This window comes from Martes martes (assembly GCF_963455335.1).
Source record: "Martes martes genome assembly, chromosome: 4".
In the NCBI taxonomy this organism is placed as follows: domain Eukaryota; kingdom Metazoa; phylum Chordata; class Mammalia; order Carnivora; family Mustelidae; genus Martes; species Martes martes.
The window spans coordinates 128,084,252-128,108,192 of NC_137891.1; the positions used below are offsets into that span (position 1 = coordinate 128,084,252).

A 23,941-nucleotide genomic window follows, 5' to 3' on the forward strand; every position below is an offset into this window, starting at 1 on the left:
ACTAGGTTGATGTAAACAAAAACCACAAGAAGACAAGGAGACAATACTTCCCACCGGCTAGCATAAAATGAAAAAAACAATGACAAACATTGGCAAGGATGTGAACACATTTAAACCCTTCTATGTTGTGGACACATTTGAACCCTCATATGTTGCTGGTTGAGATTGTAAAGCTGTGCAGCCTCTTTGGGAAACAGTCTGGCAGTTCCTCAAAAGGTAAACCCTGGATTATCATATGATATAACAATTCTCCTTCTTGGGTATATTCCCAGGAAAAAAATGCAAGCATGTGTTCACACACAAGTCTGTACTTGAATATTCATTATTAGTTATTTTTAATGGCCAAAAAGTGGAAAAACCCAATGTCAAACTGATGAATGGATAAATAAAATGTGGTATGCCCCCATAAGGGAATATTATTCAACAATAAAGTAGGAAGAAGTTCTAATACATGAATGAAGTTTTAACAACTGTGTGTTAAGTGAAAGAAGCCAGTCACAAAGGACCAAATATTGAATGACTGAATTTATATGAAATGTCCAGAATAGGTAATAGTAGAGATAGAGTGTAGATTAGTGGTTGCCCTGGGACTAGAGGCAGAGAATGAGGAGTGACTGTTAATGAGCATGGAGTTTCTTTTAGGAGTGATGAAATATTCTAAAATTAGATTGCGGTAAAGACTGCACAAGTCCCAATAGGCTAACAACCATTGAATTATGTACTTTAAAAGGGTGAATTATATATGAATAGAACTGTTAATAAAAATCTAATCAGATCAAAAAACATTTATTGAGCATTTGCTTAAGTGCCTGCTTTTTAAAAATATATCAGGAGCTCCAAGTTAGAGTTCTAATGCATCCCCCAATGTGCCTAGCTGAGAATCCAGAAGATAAAATTTTGTCACACAAGAATTTTTTGACAGCCAAACTGAAAGTATTTAAGAATGTCAGCTAGGCAAGAAACCAGAAATTTCATCTACCAATCTATTCCTACTGAAAAAGTGATTTAAATGTATTTTCCACCCAAATGAGACAAAGAAAAATTAACACAATAATTTGTTTGGGGCAAAAATGACAGGAAGGTCTTTTCTTATCTGATTTAAGTCCAAAGTTAGAAATCCTATCATGGATTATATTTTCTTGTGGGTGTTTTGGTTTGGGGGTAAGATTGGCCTTAACGTTCTTCAGTTGTTCCATTTAAGATTTTCACTCCACTCAAAGAACTAGATCCTATTTTTTCTTTAAACTCTAGGCTTTAGATGAAATCTCTTGCTGTGTTTGATGATCATTTAAATCAATTATTGATACTGTTCTGTTCCAATACTTGCTAAAAATGGCTATTAAAAAAAAAAAAAAAAAGGTTTCAGAGGTGCCCGAGTAGCTCAGTCGTTTAAACATCTGCCTATGGCTCAGGTCATGATCTCAGGGTCCTGGGATCCAGCCCTACATCAGGCTCTCTGCTCAGCAGGCAGTTTACTTCTTCCTCTGCTCCCCGCCCCACTGCCACTGCTTGCACCCTCTCTCTCTCTCAAATAAAATCTTTAAAAAATTTTTTGGTTGGGACATGCTGCTCAAAGAATTACTGAACAAAATATTTTTGCCTTCCACAAATAGAAGTCTGCATAGTGGAGAGTTTTATTGTTTAAAATATATATGGTGAAATATTATATTTTTAAAACTTAGATTGGATGGCATGAGAATTTAGATTTTGCTACAGAAAGACTTGATATTATTTGCTGCCAATCTTTTTATATCATCCTCCACTTTTCCATTTGTTAGTATCTTTTAATTATGTTTAAATTGATACGTACAATATAATTTCATCTATGTAAAAATAATGTACATAGAAAATAGCCTGTAAGAAAGGATATAAAAAAATTTTTTTAAAGATAAGGGCCAAACTGTTTGAGAACAAGGAAATGAGAGACTTTTTTAAAAACATATTTTTATCTTTTTATTTGAGAGAGAGAGAGTGAGAGAGAGAGCACAAGGTGGGGAGGGAGGGGCAGAGAGAGAAAGAGGAACAGATTCCCTGGTGTGCAGGAACCTGGATGTGGGTCTTATCTGACAATCTGTGATGCAGTTGCAGTAGAGGAGCAGTTATGACAAATTTATAAGACCCTGGCAAGAAGAAGAATCTGAATGTTTTCTTATATGCTTTTATTTATTTATTTATTTATTTAGGATTTTATTTATGTATTTGACAGAGAGAGGGGGAGAGTGCACAAGCAGGGGGAGCAGCAGGCAAAAGGAGAGGCAGAGAGAGCGTTGACCAGGGATCCTGATGAGGGGGTTCTATCCCAGGACCCTGGGATCATGACCTGAGCCAAAGACAGATGCTTAATTGACTGAGCCACATAGGTATCCCAAGAATATCAAAATTTTTACACTGGTAATGTTGTCTCTAGTTTACAAAATTTCTGGAAATTTTAATTTTATTCTTCCGATTTTCTCTATTTCTAAATTAACCATAACAATCTTCTATCAGTTAAAGAACAATATTTTTATACTTGCCACTCATATAAGCACTCAGATGAAATTCCTTGAAAAGTTGAATAAAACAATTTAAAATCTTTTTTATTTAGTGAAGTTATAATAAAATAAGGGAAATACACAGAGGTTGAAAATGAAGCCAGAGTGCAAATCTAGCATGTTGAGTGGGCACTGAAGACAGCTGCTGCTCCAAGGATAACTGCTGATCCTTTCACCTAGAGCCCTGGATTTCAACAGCCCTGTAGAGGAACAGGAGGCACAGCCCTGAGCCTGAAAAACAAAGGGAGATCCTGGAAGGCCAATATAGCTCAAGGAAAGAGTGAACTTGAAAAGGAAAACCTTGTAGTACAGGGGAGGTACCTGTTTATTCTATCCTTGGCCCTGGGTGAAGGTGGTAAAAAAATCTTCCTCAACTATTCATAAAAATCATGTAAATTTGTAGTTTATATTCACTCTATCAACATGTATGCAGAAGGTCAGGCTTATTTTAAAGTGGTAGCTCTTAGTTGGTAGGGCCCCTAGGAGTTTGGCAGAAGCAAATGCAACCTTTCTTTAGAGGAACACATTTTCAACATAAGTCACTAAGGATTTCTGCAGACACAGTCCAGATAAACATGGAGTCATGATAAACATATATACCCACACAAACACAAACAAACAAACTAAATAAATAAATAAATAAAGTTCTTTGAATAAAATCAGAACAAAAATTCCTTAGACGCCCAATGATTTAAGATATTGGAGTTATCAGATACAGAAGATGAATGTAAGAAAGAGTACACTATGAAAAAAGACAAGGATGATGTGGGGGGGAAATATAAAAATGACTTGGAAAAAATTCTTGGTGGATGCATTAAATAACAGATTAGACATAGAAGAATACAGGATTAACAAATTGAAAGATCAGAAGAAATTATCCAGAATGCACTACAGTGAGACAAGTAAATAACGTATAATGAAGAGACAGAATAAAGAGGAGACAATGTATTTAAAGAAATAATGGTCTAGATTGCCTAAAATGCAATGACAATTAGCCTGATGACAAAGAGCTCAATATCAACTCTGAGAGGGAAAGAAACCATAGGAATTAGGTCTTCAAAATATTTCAAGCAAAAATAATTGATGATCTGGAATTGCATTCTCTTTCAAGAACGTGGACAAAATGAAGATATGTTTAGATTAACTAAAACTGTATTTACTGCCAGCAGATCTTCATCAGTCAAACTTCTAAAAAAATTATTGCAAAAAGGATAATGGAAATCTAAGTTGCAAGAAGAAATGATGCAAAGAAATCTGTAATATGCAGGTAAATCTGTATAAACACTGAATAAAACAAAAACAAAAGTAATGCTGGGGTAGGTGCCTGGGTGGCTCAGTCCTTTGAGCATCCAACTCTTGGTTTCAGCTCAGGTTGTGATCTCGGGGTCATGAGATCAAGCCCGGGGTTGGGTTCTGTGCTCAGTGCAGACTCTGCTCTACTCTCTACCTGCCCCTCCTGTTTGTGCTCTCTCTCTCAAAGAAATGAATAAATCTTGAAAAACAATAATAATGTTAACATCCAATTTGTTAGACTTTAAAAAGAGAACTAAACTATTTCAATAAAGTGGTTTGTGAGATTAGTGTTCAGGTTAACCAAGGTTCAAATATTCTAAGGTCTTAGAATTGTCTGAAAAGCGGATATAGATATTAATTAAGACTTTGGTAAGTATGCATGTTAAAATTTCAAGAATGACATTAAGAAAATAAATATCAAGAATATAATTTCCAAATCAGTACAGGCTAAAAAATGGAATAAGGAAATAAGGTGGGGACAAGGACAACCCCGCTTCTTACCCCCCCAACTCCACCAATGCAGAGGAAGGGGGGGTGGAAATAAAGCATAGAAAAATAGACAAATACAAAGCCAATGCTTAAGGTTAAAAAAGATATATATATCAATAATATATATAGCAAAAACCACAGTAAATGTAAATGAACTAAACTTAACTCTTAAAGGATAGTGATTGTAAATTTAGGTTAAAAAATAAATTCCAGCTATATGTTATTCACATAGGACATACATAGTATTATTCTTAATATCAGTTGAATGTCGCCCCTGAACTGGGCCCTGTGCTTTAGAGTTTTGCTACTCAAAATGTGGTTCCTGGAACAACAGTAGCAGCATCACAGGGTGCCTGTTAGAAATGCAGGTTCTCAGCTCCCACGTCAGACCTAAAGATTCAGAATCTGGATTTTAATAAGACTCTCAGCTGATTCCTATGCACATTAATGTTTGAGATGCACTGCTGAAAGGACGCAGCATATCACAAACAATGCACAAATTATATTAAAGCCTATTTGGGAACCTCTTTCATTCTGTCATAGCATTATCCATAATCATAAATATCCAGTCTGTATCTAATACCATTCAGGTCCCAGAAAAAATGCTTCACCACATTTCTTACCCTGTCCTTGAAACAAAAGGCCACTATTTTCAAATGCCATTTGTGGGTTGTACTACTGCTAAAATGGAACTTGTCACTGCTTCAGCTTGTATATGGGGGAAGGAGAGTAAAATAAGAATTTGAGATTCTGATAAAATAGAACATGTGAACAGAAACTTCGTGGGGAGGGGAGAAACTGAAAAACAAATAGAAAATCTTCAAGAATAGTCTTCTTGCATTTTTTAAAAATTGGAGATAATGTGAGTGAGTAGAATTCTACTGAACATTACCCACATAAAATTCTGAAGCATGATATTACACACATTTTATTTAATGAAGATTTAATTTTGATCAAACAATAACATGACCAAGAGAATGGTTCTGATCAAATCCTTAACTCCAACAGGTCAAATAAACCTTTCAACTTGAAAATCTTTCCTAAATGAAGACATAATTACTGATGAAAGCAATTAGGATGTCTGTGGTTTTCCATTTGCACTCTTGTCTCAGGGTCTGAAATTATTGTGGGCAGGTCTGAATATACAAAAAATGTAAGAACACAGAGACATTGGAAATTTTAGAATGGGAAAAGATATAAAAGGCAAATGCTAACTAAAATAAATCATAATGGCTATTTTAATATCAGCAAATGGAAACAAAACAGACAAAAAAATCACATGCACTTAAAAAAAAAACACATAGCAGGCTCACATTTAGGTTTAAAGAAAACAGAGAATGTAATGCAAAAAACTGGCAGATGTAAACCAAAATTATATCATTACTTACACAAAGTGTTAGGAAGATGGAAACATTTCTGCTTTCCTTCTATTTTTCAAAATGTTTCCATTTTTACATAAAGAAATATGATCAATGCAATTAATGCATTTTCCTATTTTTATTTATCTGTTTATTTATTTTTATAGGGGTGGGAACAGCTAGAAGAAAGGTGGTCTGCACAAGCATGCAATGATGGGAATTGGAGACTCAGGTATTTCCACAGGGATGTAAAAAGAGAGAAAAAAGAGGGAAGTGCTTCAAAAAATGAATGAGAATGCCAATGTTCATTGCAACTTTATTCCCAATGGCCAATAGATGAAAATAATCCAAGTGTCCATCAAAAGATAAATGGATAAACATATTGTGCTATATCCATACAACAGAATATTATTCAACCATAATAAGAAACAAAGTTCTTTTTTGTTGTTGTTTCAAGTTTTTTTCAAGTTCTAGTTAGTTAACATACAGTGTAATATTGGTTTCAAGAGCAGAATTTAGTGATTCATCACTTACATAAAACACCCAGTGCTCATCACAAGTGCCCCCTCTTAATACCTATCACCTATTTAACCCATCCCCTCATGTCCCTTCGCTCCAGCAAATTGAGGGCTGCTATCTGTTATGGTTTTGTCTCGTGTGTGTGTGTGTGTGTGTGTGTGTGTGTGTGTGTGTGTGTGTTTGTTTTAAAGATTTATTTATTTATTTGAGAGAGAGAGAGCACAGCAGAGGGAGAAGCAGGCTCCTTGCTAAGCAGGAAGCCTGATGTGGGATTCAATCCCAGGACCCCAGGATTGTGACCTGAACCAAAAGTAGACACTTAATCAACAGAGCCACCCAGGTGTCCCTCCCTCTGTTATTTTTTTTTCTTCCTTCCCCTAAATTCACCTGTTCTGTTTCTTAAATTCTACATATGAGTGAAATCATATGGTATTTGTCTTTCTCTAACTTGTTTCACTTACTAGAATACACTCTAGCTCCAGCCACACCATTGCAAATGGCAAGATTCTGTCTTTTTATGGTTGAGTAATAGTCCATGTGTGGGTACACACACACACACACACACACACACACACACACACATTTTCTTTATCCATTCCTCAGTTGATGGACTTTTGGGTTCTTTCTATAATTTAGTTATTTTTTAAAGATTTTTATTTTTAAGTAATCTTTACACCCAATGTGGGGCTCAAATTTATAATCCCTAGATCAAGTATTACATGCTCTCAACTGAACCTGCCAGGCCTCCCTACAATTTGGCTATTGCTAATAATGATGCTATAAACATTGACATGCATATGCTCCCTTTGAATCAGCATTTTTGTATCCTTTGGATAAATACCTGAATGCAATTGCTAGCTTGTCAGCTAGTTCTATTTTTAACTTTTTGAGGAACCGCAATACTGCTGTCCCAGTTTGCATGCCCACCAACAGTGTAAGAGGGTTTCCCTTTCTCTGCATCCTCACCAACATGTGTTGTTTTCTGTGTTGTTTATTTTAGTTATTCTGACAGGTGTGAGGTGGTATCTCATTGTGGTTTTGATTTGTATTAAAAGGAACAAAGTTCTGATGCATTCAATGATTTGGGTGAACTTTGAAACATTATTCTAAATGAAACAAGTCAGACATAAAATGACAAATATTGAATTACCCCACTTCCATGAAATATCTAGAATTTGCCTACATTCTTAAAGACAGAAACTAGAATAGATATTACCAGGGTCTGGAGGAAGGGAAAATGGGGAGTTATTGCTTAACGGTTACTGAATCTGTTTGGGGTGAGGAAGAATTTTGGAAATAGGTAGTGTTGTTGGCTGGCTATCCCGTGAATGTAGTTAATGCCACTGAATCATACACTTATAAATGGTTAAAATGTCAAATTTTATGTTATATATATGTCACCACAATAAAAAATATTTTAAAAAATGGATGGGAAGGATTCAGTGATGCCTCAATCTAGAGAATAAAAGAGACAACTTGGGCAAAAAACCAAGCACTGGTTTGATAAAGAGCTTGCTGGCAAAGATCTCGTGTTCTCAGACTTGAGAAGCCACCAACCATGATATATAAAATATATCTCCTGCCAGTTAGCCGTCAGAGTAGAGGCAGGTCCTGATGTCTCTAATGACAGAATTATTCTACTTGTGGACTAGAAGAGTAACAGGAGACCTGAAATTATGCCAAAATGAAGAAATAACAGCTAGCACATATTTGAAAAATGTAAGAAATAAAGAGTAGCTCAAAGACATCTTTGAGTACAAAAAAAAAAAAACAAAAAAAAAAACAAAAAAAACCAGTCAGGAAGAACAGGCATAGAATTCAGTAAGTTGGTTAAAATAAGATAGAGGAATTAAGATGTTTAATAAAACGAAGATGAAAAATACAGAAAAACTTGCTAATTAAGAAGGTGATAATTACAATTATTTGTGCTATAAAATTTCTTTTTAAGAGAGACAGTTATGTCCAAGTAAATCTGTACTGTATATGGACAAGGACTAGATTTGTACTGGACATGGACAGAGAACCAAACCGCAGAATGAAACCCAGAAAATAAAGGCAAACTTGAGATACGTATCTGGACAGGAACCACCTAGTGACCATGAAGACAACCATCATCTCTAACCCTGTCCTGGAAGCCTAAAGGAGTTTGCCACAGGCTATTGCCCTGAAATAGCTATTGATATGTTGGAAGGAACTTACAGAAAAGTGACGAGAAGAATTAAGGGGCTACTGGGAATGATTCATAGAACTTAAAAAATTCTGGAACACATTCGTAGCTGAGCAAACAGGCAGAAGACCAAAGGTAGGGAAGGAGGCATAGCCACAATTTAAAAGTACTTTAGGGCTGTAAACAACAGGGAAAGAACGGGGATGTTAAGCTAGTAGAGGGATGTATACACCTTCAAGATTAATAAGTGGTGAATTTAGCACAATTATCAAGACATATTTCCTGACTATTCCAATTATAATTGGAATATGCTTTGGTTTTAAGCTATCAAACAAGGTAAGGATCTAACAGATAGTTCATGCCCTCCTTTATACCACTGATGACATCATATTGACAAAACAATACACAGACCCCACATAACCAACATAAAGGAATAAAAAAATGGGGAGGAATTACATTAAAACATCACATCTACACACATCTGATGTGTATGAAAAAAATCTGTAAGGAAATACAAAAAATTACTAACAACAGTTGTGTCTTGGTGGTAGGTTTATAAATAATTGCTGCTTTCTTTTCACTTTTTGCCATTTTGAGAAGAAAATTAATATACATGCATTTATAACTGGGCAGGGGTTAAGTTTGCTTTTCAAAAGAAGACCCTGGCTCTCTTCTTCCTTATTTCTTTTTCAACATGCTACAGTGAGGATGAAGCAGAGGAAGGTTTTCCCAGATTGAAGGCTTCCCATGTACTCAAATATAGTCTACGGGCACAATTTGCATGAAATGCTACTGAGTTTTGGTGTTTACAGATTGGCAGGATACCCTGAAAGATACATAAATTAAGATCTTGTCCCTTTCCATCCTTCACATCTTTTAGTGAGTGAGACACTTTCAGGATGCTCTGTGGGTCCCGTAAGAAGGACTCTTCACTTGGCAGACTAGTCAGTACTGAGATTCATAACTCCCTCGAGGACATGAGCTCACTCATCTTAGAGGGATCCTAGGGTGGTTAGTTCAGAAAAAAGCCTGGTTGTTAATCTCCCCAACTCTTGTCCATCCTGGTTACAGGAACTTATTTTTGACAAAGTGATTCCTTTGCCCTCTGATGTTCTGTTCTGTTATCAAACAGCACATCAAATCACATTCAAATATAATAATGTCATTAACTGTGATCTCATCGTAGATACTACAGAGCACATGACAAGCCTCTGTTACTAGAACCCAGCCAGCATTTCATGTCTGTATGGGGAGAAACAGGGCCCTCTGCTAACAGTGAAGAAAAACTGGTGTTATTTCTTGCTCTGGTCCTTACTCTTGGTCCTGGGTCCTGTTATTTTATCTTTATACTTTACTACTATAGCCCATTCGGTCAGGATACCATGTTCTCTAGGACAGCTCTCTCTTAACTTTAAATTTCTGAAATTGTGGGGTCTTTTTAAAAAGATTTTTATTTATTTGTCAGAGAGAGACAGAGAGAGCACAAGAAGGGGAGAGGCAGACAGAGGAAGAAGTAGCCTCCCCACTGAGCAAGGAGTCCGATGTGGAACTCATCCGAGGACCCTGGGATCATGACCTGAGCCGTAGGCAACCACTTAAACAACTGAGCCACCCAGGTGTCCTGAAAATTCTGAACTTTTGAGATAAGTTCATCACATTTCAAACTGAGCCCAAACCACACAGAATTGTTAATAAAAACTAAGAGGCAACCCACGGAATGGGAGAAGATGTTCACAAACGACACTACAAAGGGCTAATATCTATATCTATATAGATCTATATAGATATCTATATAGATCTATAAAGATCTATAGAGAACTCCTCAAACAACACACACAAAACAGATGATCACATCAAAAAATGGTCAGAAGACATGAACAGACACTTCTCCAAAGAAGACATACAAATGGCCAACAGATACATGAAAAAATGTTCATCATCACTAGCCATCAGGGAAACTCAAATTGAAACCACACTGAGATACCATCTTACACCAGTTAGAATGGCCAAAATCAACAGGACAGGAAACAACATGTGTTGGAGAGGATGTGGAGAAAGGGGAACCCTCTTACACTGCTGGTGGGAATGCAAGTTGGTGCAGCCACTTTGGAAAACAGTGTGGAGATTCCTTAAGAAATTAAAAATAGAGCTTCCCTATGACCCTGCAATTGCACTACTGGGTATTTACCCCAAAGATACAGATGTAGTGTAAAGAAAAGTCCCCTGTACCCCAATGTTTATAGCAGCAATGTCCACAATTGCCAAACTGTGTAAAGAGCCAAGATGCCTTTCAACAAACAAATGGATAAAGAAGATATGGTCCATATATACAATGGAGTATTATGCCTCCATCAGAAAGGATGAATACCCAACTTTTGTATCAACATGGACAGGACTGGAGGAGATTATGCTGAGTGAAATAAGTCAAGCAAAGAAAGTCAATTATCCTATGGTTTCACTTACTTATGGAGCATAAGGAATAACATGGAGGACATTAGAAGGAAAGGAAAAGTGAATTGGAAGAAATCGGAGGAGGAGATGAAGCATGAAAGAGTATGGACTCTGAGAAACAAACTGAGGGTGTTGGAGGGGAGGGAGGTGGGGGGTTGGGTGAGCCTGGAGGTGGGTATTAAGGAGGGCACATATTGCATGGAGCACTGGGTGTGGTGCATAAACAATGAATCTTGGAACACTGAAAAAAAAAAAAAACCAAACAAAATAAAATTAAGATGTTAAATTAATTAATTAATTAACTAATTAAAAAAATTATAACGGCATATTTCTTCAAGAGATTTGTGATGGCTCGAGCATCAGAGTAAAGCTTTGCTCATCAGTCTGGCTGGGGCATTGGAAGTGAACACATACAAATTCCTACAATCCTTTTTCCCTTTTCCATGTTCTGGCTGAATGTCATCACTTCCTGCACTTTGTTCACAACTTGAAACAAGGGAAGTAAAAATGAAATGAACTAGCTTTATAATTTGTAGTATAGAGTGGAAACACTATGGGTAATGGGTAATGAGAGACAACTGGAAATCCCGGACAGCAGCCTGGCAGGTGTGACATGACCAAGTTACCCCATATGGGCCCCATAAAAACAGAGTCTGTTCCAATATCTACTTTTTTTTTTTAACTCCCAATCAATTTTTTTTAATGAATTAGGACTCAGACTCCCTCTTGACAAATTTTCCATTAATTTATGGCCCATTTCCTTCTGATGCAAGTGAAATAGAAACTTGCCTTTTCCTAGAAGTTAACAATGAAGTGATTTAGAAGAAAGACAATTGTTCTCTCTGTAAGTCTGTGGGAAAGGAAGGAGGAAATCACTCTCTACCCCATACTTCCAACAGATCCATACCCAGTTAGATCTATCATGCAACAACTTGACAAGGTTATTCTAGAAGCAAGTCTCTCCTGAGTAGAACTGTTACATAAGAGTCTCTGGCAGTACACTCATTCCACACCCCACTGGCTGTGCTGCAGATGGAAACTTTAATTCCTGGGAGGCCAGTATGCATTATAGAATCTCCAGAAATGGCTTGCTTTGGCCTTAACCATTAACACCATCGTTTTGCTCCAATGTGTGGTATTAAGATACACAGTGAGGTTCAAAATTAGACAACGTTGGAGTGCCATCTGGGATCACCCTCCAACTCTCTTTGCTAACTCCTGAGAGGCAGTCTTGAACCACTAAGCTGCTGATTGAGAGCCGCATCCAGACGGTCTACACTGATGTGGTGGGGTGGGCAACCACACAAACATAAGGTGGGCAGAAACTTAGGGTCTCTTCCTCCTCTGGCCACCAGCATTATTCACTGAGATCACAGCAACGGTCTGCTAACTGGCCCTCTTCTACTCATCCAGAACTGTTCTGACCTGTGCCACGCTGAAGCCATGTTAATCCATTCAAAGATACATTTGATTGGAGTCACTCCTACAATTTACCCCTTAAAGACTTCCTCAAAATTTTTAGGATAAAATCTAACCTCCGTAGCATGGAAATATTGATACCCAAATCTGCACTGTAATTTCATGTCTGTTTAACTGCCTCTCAATAGACCTAAGTTTCGTGGAATCAGGGAATCACACCTTTTCAGTGTTGCCTCCTGGGTCTTGAACACAATGTCAGGTATATGGGCACAAATATTACTTGATAAATAAAGTAATTAATGAATTTAACTCTTCCTCCTCCACAGACTAGCTCAGACCTAGACATCATGTGACTTGCCAAAGAGCTCACAACAAGTAGAAAGCTTGGATATGTCCCCTGCCTCCCGTGATACCATACTGTCCTCAGACATGGGCATTCCCACATCTCAGCACCTGGTCTACCACTCTGAAGGATCAGCAGATGCTACTCTGTATTTAAAGGGCAACCAAAAATGAAAGATATGAATGTCACATATGTGAAGTCCTTCTGCCCCTACTTATCACTTCTGTCCATTCTTATGGTTAGTAAGTCTATTAGCCACACTTGTTCAAATCTCTTCCTATTATATACAGTTACAACAGGACACTTCTCATCTGACATTCAACAAAAATTTATTGAGTTTTGATATATATGAGATACAGTTTTAGGTTCTGGAGATACCATGACGGATTCAGTTATATTCTTTGGCTTAAAAAAGGTACAGTCTAGGGGCGCCTGGGTGGCTCAGTGGGTTAAAGCTTCTGCCTTCAGCTCAGGTCATGATCCCAGAGTCCTGGGATCGAGGTCTGCATCAGGCTCTCTGCTCAGCAGGGAACCTGCTTCTTCCCCTCTCTCTGCCTGCCTCTCCGCCTACTTAAGATCTGTGTCTGTGTATCTACATAAGATCTGTATCTGTCAAATAAATAAATAAAATAAAATAAAATAAAAGAATGTGGGATCTGCTCTGCACAGAGGTTATATGTGGGAGGACTGTGGAAAGGAGATGCTTGAGCTGGATCTTAATGAATGATTAGTTCTCTACCTGGCAGATAAAAAGAGAAAGGGCATTCCATAATGGAGGAAAAGCAGGGAAGCATGAGACAGCAAGATGTATTCCCTGGGTGTGTGGAGCTTGGGGAGAAGGGAAGTGAGGTTGGAGAACTAGGCCAGACAGACCCTATTGGGCCTTGTGAGCCTGCCTGTGGAGTCTGAACTTGAACCTCTAGGCAATGGGAAGCCATTGGAGGCAAGCAAGGAACATGAGCAGATCTGTAAATCAGAAGTGCAATAATGCAGTTTCAGTCAGTGGAGAGGCCCCATATGTGCAATTAATTTCCGGAATATGCTTTCTTATTAAAAAAATGGTTTAACTCTGCATTTCAGTCTGCCCGAGTGTTCTCAGACTCTGTGAGCTTCCCAGGAACACTATGGACGCCTTCTTAGCCATTAAAAGATAATATAATAAAAAGTTCTATTTTCATACTGAGATTCAACAACTATCAAGGTTAATTTTCCCTACTATGGGTAAAATGGTTTCTTATCTGCCTAAAGTAATTCTACCTCAGAGCAGGTATTACATCTCAGAACTTAGGAGGAATCAATGGTTAGTGGCACAATGGCAGTGTTTCAAACACTTGCTTAAACTGAGTCTCCTGATGATGTTTTCATGTGGAGAAGGTAATTCAGCTAAATGAGTGATCTGTTCATGACATTTTTCCGCAAATAACAAGGCAGTCCTTGTGGCATGGTTTACTTTTTAAAGGCAAAATCCACTCTTATTCGCAAATTGTTCTAATTACACGGGTACCATGCATTTTGTGAGAACTTTCAAGTACCCACTTGCTAAGCCAGTGGTTGGTGGAAGCTACTTTTGAATATCCAGAGGCATATTCTCATATTCATTTCAGAATAGTAAGATATTTAAATATTTATTTCCTTCCAATAACTGGGTAGGCCTAGGCTCTTCATTTTAATAAATTCTGTTCAAATAATGTTGAGTCACTGCTTAGAATATATTGGCACTGAAACTTCCCTATGGTAATGACATTCATGCCAGAGACCCACACTGTAGCCCCAGCTCTGCCGCTCACTGGAGATTCTGGGCAAATCACACAAGAACTTGTGAACTCCTTTTGGTAATTTTCAAGTTTTTCTTCCAGCTCAAAACTCTGAGTATGTTTTAAGAGATCGGATTAGGACAAGTACATAGCAATGCAATAGTTACAGAACTACAATTGGTGGCAGGGGAAATGGTATGTATGTCTTAGTGCCAAATAGAAATTTTTCAGGTGGAATTAGTTTAGAAGAAATTACAATTTCTCATTTATATTCATTTATTCAACAAATACTTCCTGAAGACCCATTCTATATCAGACATTATATTAAAGATCGAGAATACAATGATAAGAATGAGAAAAAAAAAGTCCCGGCCTCCAAGAAGCTGACTATAGAGCAGGGAAGACAGGCAAGTTGAGACAAGAAACAACAATAAGTTGGAATAAGTATTACCATGGGATCCTGGCTATGAACACAAAACATATAGCTTAGATCTAACCCAGGCTATAAGTCAGGGAGGGCTTCCCTGCGGATATGTTGTCTAAACTGAAAGAATATGCATGCCTGTGACTTTTATTTGGGAAACCATACTGAATAGGGCACCCAATAAACATGTTTATTTGTCCCAGGCCTAGACTAAGAGTTTAGGACTAAAGAGCTCGTGAAGAAGAATCAGAATGCATCTCATAAATAACCCCACCTTCAAGTTTTTATCAGTCATTCAATCCTAAACTCACTCCTAATGGAATTCTTCTCTTGAATCAGGTTCACAGGGTATGGATAATAATACCATTATTTAAGAAATAGTAATTCCTGGTCTTTCTATACTTAAGATTCTTCACAGCTGCTCAAGGAGTATATAGTAGATGTACAGCAGGTTTCAATGATTTGTTGTTTAGTGATGCGTTTTAATTTTCAGTGTTTTCTCATCTCCAGTCTTGTTTCATCTCAGCATTCACAGGATGGGAATTAGAGTGAGTTGCTACTTGACCCTACAGGCTATGGAAAGTCTCCTCTCTAACAGATGTCATGTTTCTATGACAGATATGATGGCAAATGTTTCGTCTTGTGGCCAACACAAATTTCTCAAACCATGAGTTATGAGACTTGGTTTGGAAGACACGGTCACAGAAAGAGTTGAACAGGGCAATAGGGTTAGCGCCCTTCAAGATTCCAGAAGACCCTATGCCACCCTAAAGGAAAATCATAAAGAGACTGAATATTTTTAATTTAACCCAACTATCCACTTTGAAGTTGCTTTGACATCCAAGTTTTTATTAAGTATTCATTTCATGTCATACATATAAATACACACACACACATACATATGCAATAAAAAAGGGCTAAAAAGTGCAATTTTAGTTTGAAAGTTTTATAACTTCTAAATTAATAATAGTATTTAACTTATTTTATAGATGAGAAAGATCACAGAAATTGGCTCCTTTTTAATGTCAATGCCTTGATTAATTGTTTCCTGGTTTCATATTATTATTCAGCACTTGCTTTATTATTTAACCTTTCTTTCTTGCTTCTTTGTCTTCTGTCTCCAATTAGATCAAAGATACTTTGATGGTAGGCACTGTGTTCTTCCTCCAGAATACCCAATTTTGCAACTATTAGGCCTTCAGTGAATATTTACTTTGGGCTATGAGTAGTTAAAAAACCCAGAAACAAATTAACTATGGAACTACACATTATGATGATTAAAAACATTTCAAATGATGATTCTCAAACTTTAATGTGCACAAGAGTGTAAGGGAAGCCTGCTAAAATGTAAACTCCTAAATCTCATTCTCAAAGAGTCTTGTTTTAAATCATTTCATCTTCCTTCCATTATGATTACTAGTAGTGTAGTAGCAGTAAACCAAATTAGGAAAGATGAGACATACCAGGGCCTTGGGACTGCACTGATGTTTCTTATAACGAAGGGAGTTTACATAGGGTGAGGTAGCTTTGTCTCTCTCTACAACCTCCTCTCCCCATATACTCTGCTTTCTTCTTTCCTTCAATAAATACCTGCAGTGTGCTCATTAAGTGTCAAGTATTATTCTAGAGCCTGGAGTTAAACTAGTCAACAAGATGTACAAATACTTTGCTATCATTGCACTTAGATTCTACCTGGGGGGCGGGGGGGGGGGGGGAGGGAAGACAAACAATACCAAAGACAACTTTAAGATTTGCTCAGATATTGTTAAACTAGTATTAGGAAAATAAAACAGGCTAATAAAATAGAGAATGACTGTTAAGGAGAGAGCTATTTAAAGAGTATGATCTGGAAGATGACATGTGATCTGAGGACTGAATGACCAGAAGAAACCAATCATGTACAAAATCTTGGGCAAGAGCTTTCCAGGGAGAGGGGACAGAAGTGCAAAGGTCCTGAGGCACAATGAGTTTTCAAGGACCAGCAAGGAGGTCAGAATGCCCAGAAATGGAGAGGGAGCCAGCTCAGACCTATTTACCAGGTGTGGTCTGGACTTTGGCATGGGGGTATCTTGGCATTACTCCTTGGGAACCTGAAGAAACACTCCTGGCTCTCAGAATTAAAGAAGGTTATATATTATAACAAATATTACATGAACACTTCTCCTGTTAAAAGCAATCACATTATTACAACTCCTCCCCCATGAAAAATAGTTCATTTTATCTTTCTTTTTGGTTGACGATTTGTGTTAACAGGGCTTCATCACTATTGGCAGACTATATTTTAGTAATTACTACATTTTAGTACTTGAGCTCACTTTGATTTTGAGATCCAAATTATCAATCGTTGATTGGATGCCTCAAATATTATAAAACAGGGACTAATAAATGGTGCAAACTTATATTTGAGCATTTATATACTTTTTAAAAGGAAGAATAATTCCAAAGGAAGTTATACGCCATGTGCCTTTTTTCTAGTTTTGAATTATTTTTCAACTCTTACATTGACTTGTCCTATCACTCCAGCTGGACATCTGTGAATTAATAGCAAACATACTGTTACCTCCAAGCGGTTCCGTTTTGTCTGAATAACTGAGTGCTTAAGGAAAGAAAGAACCAAGGACAAGCATGTTATTAGTATGTGTAAAATCCATTCCTGGGAGCTACTACTGAAGCAAGGAGATAGCAGCTCAGCTTCAGACCCCATTGATCACTGCTCCTTCATAAGCCATCTTAGAAAAGGGCAGCCCAGGTGACAAGTGGGCCTCCTGTGATAAGGGCTCCTGTCCACTGGAAATGGGAATCTGCTCATAGTTTCATTTCACAGGGTCCACCAGACGGCAAATGACTTTATCTATCCAGACCAGATCCAGGCTGGAAACAGAATACACTCCATGCTCCCTTCCACTCTGCTGGGAGAACTGAAGCTTTTCTCTGAAGGTTGCTTGATTTAGTGTGTGTGTGTGTGTGTGTGTGTCTGTCTGTCTGTCTGTCTGTATGTGTATGTGCGCGAGCACGCACCCCCGCATGCTTTAGTTTGGTTATACATTATGCTATAGTTCTAAATACAGAAGGTTTCTAAAGCCATGAAAATTGACTTTGCTTGTTGTCTGGCTGATCTGGTTAGAAATCAGTGGCTCCAAAACTGGGGACCGGAACAGTAATGGCAGATACAGATATAGTACCGGCAGTGACAGACGCAAACAAGATTGAAATGAGTTGGTGAAACGTTGGTGGGAAGAGGTCTGGGGAAAGGAGTTGGAAATTAAGAGAAAGAATCTCTCTAACAGAAAATGAAATGTCTTCATTATCACAAGAAACTCCAAGTAGCCTTCACTTAGTCACACTGGAATTACAATTTCAGCTCACATCGTTTGTGAACGAGGAAGGAGAGAATATGACCATGGAAAGTGATATTTTAAGCTTCAACACACATTGCTCATCACTGGCTTGACTTGCAGCATGTCTTTCAACAAAAGCACACAGTGATTTAATCTCAACAGTAATTTAGTCTGCAGCCGTATGAGACAAGACTATCATTGCAGACAGGCTGTAATTTGAGAAATTCAGGTGTTGGGGATTAGGACCACCTGTTGAATTTAATCTTAGAGTTATAATGTTAATACCACCATGTAACTGAACATAAACACTACATATTTATCAGACTTTGGGACCACCAGCCATGGAGATGTGAATATTTTCCTCAATGGTATCTGTAACTCTCTCCAGATTCTGTAAATCAGTGGCAAATAAAGTCTGTTGGAATTCTGATTCAGTATGCAGCAGCATACGGCTTGGTGGTCATCACATTCAGCACATCCTATAATTTTTCTAAGGCCTGATATGAGAGTGAAAAAAAAAAAGCAATCAGGGTCTCATCTGGCAACATAATAAGAATAGAAAATCCTGATTTCTTAACCTCCCCTGTGTTAATCTGGAAAAAAAAAAATCCTAGCAATATTCTAACAAATTTCTACCTCTGCTTAAGCAAGACTATTGGAAGATCTTAAATAAACCGAAGTAAATAACGACTTAACACTACATGAACCTCCCTATAACCCTCAGAAATGAAACTTCATTCAATTTCCAGCCAGCAGTCAAGTGACGACATTTTGAGAAGTTCTCATGTGGTTCAGTGGGACAACTGGAATAATGCCTAGAGAGAAGGCATAGATTTTAAGATTTGTATTTGTTAAAAAAAAAAAAAAAAAAGATTTGCATTTGTTCTTTTGCTTGGGGTGGGGTAAAATCTTGAATCCTTGGAGTATGGAATTTGATGACCTGTTGGTTTTCTATGAAAGAATTCCACTGGTATTCATTAGATGCAAAGACCTTCCTGGTCATGTTTATAATTCTCTGTTAAGAATTTTAAGAACTTTCACACATTTATCATCCATATAACACATCACAGTTTATAAAACCCTTTACTATAGATTATCCCAATTTCTCATAAAGAGTTTCAACATTCCTTTCAAAAAAGGGCTGTTTTTCATTTTAATGAATAATACTCTAATACATTGAAAATGGAATCCAATATATTTACATGAATAAACACTATTTTTGAAAACAAACATGAGGGCATCATATTTTGCCTTATGCTATCAATATTCTTAGCTGCTGTCCATCCAGCAGAACACAGGAAGAAAAGTATTAGGAATACCATCCCAAAGGCAGATCAAAGCTTTCAGCAAATTTACCTTTTGACACCCCATTAATCAAAGCTTCACAAGTGCTATACAGCCATTTCCACTAAACAACACCATGAAAATCCACCAAGTTCAATATATTCATCCTATACCAGTTACACATAAATACCACATCCATCCAGTCGGAAACCAATGTCTAAAGTTTTCTAGAACTCCAGCCCTTATAGGTTGCTTGCACATACAAAGAGTGTAATCGATCAACATCTTAAAGAGAAAAGTGAAGCTGTTATTGAAAAACTGAAGACCCTCTCTACTTTTGATTTCAAGATTTTATTACCAGCCCCCTCCCCAGTCCCCAAATCACTTCCTAAAGAAATCCCTTCCTCTTTTCTGCTTCCCCAAATTCTCCCCAGGGCAAAGTCTACCTTTTCAGAGAGAATTTCCTTAAACCTTCCTGGGCAGTGATGTTTCTCATTTCTGTACCCCAACAGTACTGTTTTATACCTAGCATTTCTTATACATTATACCTATTGGTCTATGTATCCATCCATCCACATTTCATGGTATGTTGGGGTTTTTTTCCACAAGCATTCAAAGATCCCTAGCAGCTGCCTTGAATGTTTACCCTCCAAAAACCTTTTTGCAATACGCATTGCACAAACGAGTGGAAATATTTTGACTATCACTTAAAAAAAAGTTTGACTTTTTCATGAACAGTAAGACCAATCTTTTCACAGAAAAGGACCACCTGCTAAATAATACTTTGGTTCACAAATATAAAATCTAGTAATATAAAAAGCGGAATAGCTGGATGGTTTCAAGAAATCCTCCAGCCTTTATAGAGCAGATACAGAGTGGAATTGTGTTTTAATAAAAACATTAGCAGCTTCAAATAATGGGGAATATATATTTAAGCTATATTAAAATATCTTTTCAGAATCAGGGAACTTGATTAGAATTCTCCCAGACGCTTTGCGCACTAAAACCAGAGATTTATCACTTGGGGCGGGGAAAAGGAGGCTCAATTAAAAAAAAAAATCATCTTATTAATTATTAGCCAAACCACGCTACGGCTTCCCGGAAGGCAGAGAAAAACAGGCCCTCAACGATGAGTTTTCAAGCCAATGGAAGCTGAGTTTGAGCCTCCAGCCTTCCGCGCCTGCCTGGGACCGCTCCCCAAGGCGGTGATAATTCTGCCCAGAGCTATTCCGAGCGCAGAGATCAGAGAGGAATCTCGGAGCAGCAGCCACGGACAGGCTGCCACTCACCCTCCAGTTCCCCGCGGGCCACGCTCCGGCGTTACGCGCGCGATCCCGGCTCTCCTCCCACCCCCGCGCGACTTGGCGGCCAAACCCGACGCTTCAGGCACCCGGCACCCACCCGCGGTTGCAGTTCTGGGGACCAGAAGGTTCTACTTCCAGGCCAGTTCCTGTAAGGAAATTGGGCTTTGGGTCCACTCGTCTCACCCCTATTCCCTGAAAAACTTTACCTCCGACTCCAAACAGGAATTCATACCGAGAAGGAACTATCCCACCCCACCCCAGCGGGTCCGCTCCCCCTTCCATCCTCCGAATGGCACCTACTCACGGCGCCTCCCAGCCCCGGGAAAGGGGGCAGGCTCAGGTGTGCGGGATCCCCAGGCTGGGTGGCGTGCGCGCCGGCGAGCGAGCTGTCACCTTGTGGTCCCTCACGCCGAGGTATCCGTCCAGCGGCTGCGGTCCCGCGGGGGCCCGGGGCCTTGAGGGGGGGCTGCTCTCCGCCGACGGCTGCGCGCTGCCGGTCGCCGCCGCCTGCTGCTGCTGCTGCGGGGGCCGCTCCTTCTGGCCGCCGAGGCTGCTGTACACGAGCAACAAGCTGGTGCACATGGTGGTGAGCGCTAAACACACAGCCAGACCATGGCGCTGCGGGCGGGCGGGAGAGAGCAGAGGAGAGCCGCTGAGAGCCAGCCCCGGAGGAGCGCGCCGGCGGGGACACGCGCGAGACGGTCAGACGCGCGGGGGAGGTCCGAGGCTGGAGGGAGGTGGCCCGGGTCCTAGTCCCCCGCGCGCAGCCGGGGCAGGGGAGGCACCGTCCCCGCGCGTACGGCAGGGGATGCTCCCGAGCGTTCCTGCTCTCGGCCGACGCCACCTCCCAGATCTCTCGGCAGAGGGCAGGTGGTGCGCGGCGCCGGGCTAGGGTAGGGAAAGCGCACCGGCTGCCGGGGCAGAGGTGGGCTCGGACTTCGAGGAGGGGCCTCCCTCCCCCAGCTCGGCGGCTGGAACCTCTAGCCCTTGCACCCGGTCCTTTCAGGACTCGCGCGGCTCTACCTCCGCGATTCTTGCAAGTTTGAAATCCGACAAGAAAACCAACAAAGTCTGCAAAGGTTCCCCCCCCCTCCCCGCCCCTCTTAGTTTTTGCCAGGCTGTTGCTTTTGGGCATCCCCCTTCCCCCGAGCCACGCGCCCACCTCTCCACCGCTTCTCCAGTTCTCCGTGGGTCCCCAGACCTCTCGCCTGAGATCCAGAAGCCGAAGCAACCCGAGTTCCCACCTCGGCTCTGGGATTCCGAGCCAGGCAGAACCGGAGAACCGGAAGGGGACACGGAGCAGGTGGAAAGTTGTCCTTTTGTAACAAGCGACCTCGCGGCGCAGGGTTAGGCGCCCCTGGAGCTCTCCCGTGCGCCCTGAGGACGCCGCGTCCGGGGGTCCCCACCTGTGCTCAGAGGAGTTGCCACAAATGACTCACCATCAGGGTCTTCATTTTGGGCACCTCTTTTGCGAGGATTCCTCAGGCACACGCGTCCGGAGCCACTTTTTCTTGGAGGGTGTCCATGGTGGGTGACGGGGGGCGAGCGGCTCTGATTTTCGCCGGCCGCCGGTGGCGGCTGAGTGGGTAGGAGAGCCGCGGGACCCAGGAAGCGCGGCTGTTGCAGAGATTAGAGACAGAATTAAAACTGAACCGGACCCTCGTAGTCTCTCAGTGATCTACACAACTGCCGCCTGCCGCCGCCTGCTGGGTCCTAAAGACCTCTGCATCCCCCCTTCCCGCCCCCAAATAATAATCTTTTCAGCCTAGTGGAATTTCTGGGGCGAGAGAGTTAACCGTGCTAGTGTACCCACCTATTGGTCCGAGGGCTTATTTATCTTTTATGAAGTCATCAAGTAAAAAGGAAGGAGAACCCACTTGGATTCAGAACATGATAGCTATTTGAAAATTTTCAAACTAAATTCTGTTTTGTAATTTTGATAAAAACAAGTCAACTGTCCAAATGACACTTGCTCTATTTATAATTTTTGCATTTATGCTCCTAGCATGGGGAAATCTGACAGGAAATAATTTTTCCAAAAAATTATTTATTATTTCGGTTGTCTGATTGTAGGCTTTCTAACATCCCCCTGTATTTTACTTTTTAAATCTGGCTACTGTCATGCAACCTTTATATCTAAATTTTCATCTAAATTATTTAATTCATTTCCTTATTTTAAATATTAAAATTTATATTTCTCACAGAACTTTGAGGTTTCTAGCCGTCATCTAAATGATTTTAAGTGTTAGAAACATTCAGCACATCATAGCCACATGATTAACTGGACCTGTAGATTCTTCCTAATTGTGAGGAAAGATTTCTGGCTGCTGGAGATAAAACTGCTTACTGTTTATTTTTTAAGACTCCTAAGGACTCTGGTGTTCTCCTTGTATTGGTCTACTGCACTGACAGTAGACATAATTTCACACTTAGAATGTAGATTAAAATTTTTAAAAATTATTGTCTTATGTTGGGAAATTCACATCAATAGCTTGTTTTAAGGACATTCTCCCTCCCCCACTGAATTACAAATGGCATTTGTTAAATGTCTAATTTAGTCAAAAAAACATATTTCTTGTGAAATTGCTCAGCGAGAATAGTTGTCTTACTGTTTTACTTAACACCTCACCTGTAGCAGCATAATGTTAAAGATTACATTAAGATGGAAATGATCAGCAGGCCAACTGAACCATAGGCACAATAAGAGCTTTCTCAAGGCCAAAAAAGGCATTACAATCATTTTTTAATCTTCAGTAATCCATTGCTCCACTGATGATACAACAGGAACTATTTTTAACTTATGAGGCATCCTTCCATACTTAGTATTAAGAAAGTTAAAATTATTGGTACCACAGTGACTATCCAAGCAATGTGTTTGGGGGAAGGCAAGACACACATAGGATTTTGCCTTTTAAGGGAAAACAAAAAATTCAAAACACAATCCAATATTGCCAGCCTTGAAGCCATTTATTCAATTTGTGCTCTAGGCATGAATAGTACCAGTTGTTAGGGCAGGAAAAGCAGCAGCCAGAAGAGAATCTTATCGGGTCTTGGCAATTCTTTATTGTATGGTTGCACTTGACACTCAAATTAGGGAAACAAAGGACCAACTTGATGAATCATTGCAAACAGATTATCTGTGTTTCTCCAGGGCTCCTTGTGAGATGCTCCTAGTCAGAGCTCCTACATTTTTCAGGATCGTTCCCCTCCCATCTAGCAAGTTGCCCAGTGACCGATGAAACACTTCTAATATATTTTGCTATGCCA

At 39.6% G+C, this 23,941-nt stretch overlaps 1 protein-coding gene across 1 annotated transcript in view; it reads right to left on the reverse strand.

Annotated features, from left to right (window-relative positions):
- The window catches only part of ST6GALNAC5 (ST6 N-acetylgalactosaminide alpha-2,6-sialyltransferase 5), a gene marked incomplete at both ends in the record, with an annotated part of 159,543 nt that extends 137,415 nt beyond the window's left edge, over positions 1 to 22,128 (reverse strand). Inside the window, 2 exons of the mRNA XM_080801330.1 lie at positions 21,068 to 21,292; positions 22,114 to 22,128. Of these exons, the coding sequence (XP_080657456.1) occupies positions 21,068 to 21,292; positions 22,114 to 22,128 (240 nt within the window). The remainder of the gene's footprint in view (positions 1 to 21,067; positions 21,293 to 22,113) is intronic.
- Between the last annotated feature and the right edge of the window lie 1,813 nt (positions 22,129 to 23,941).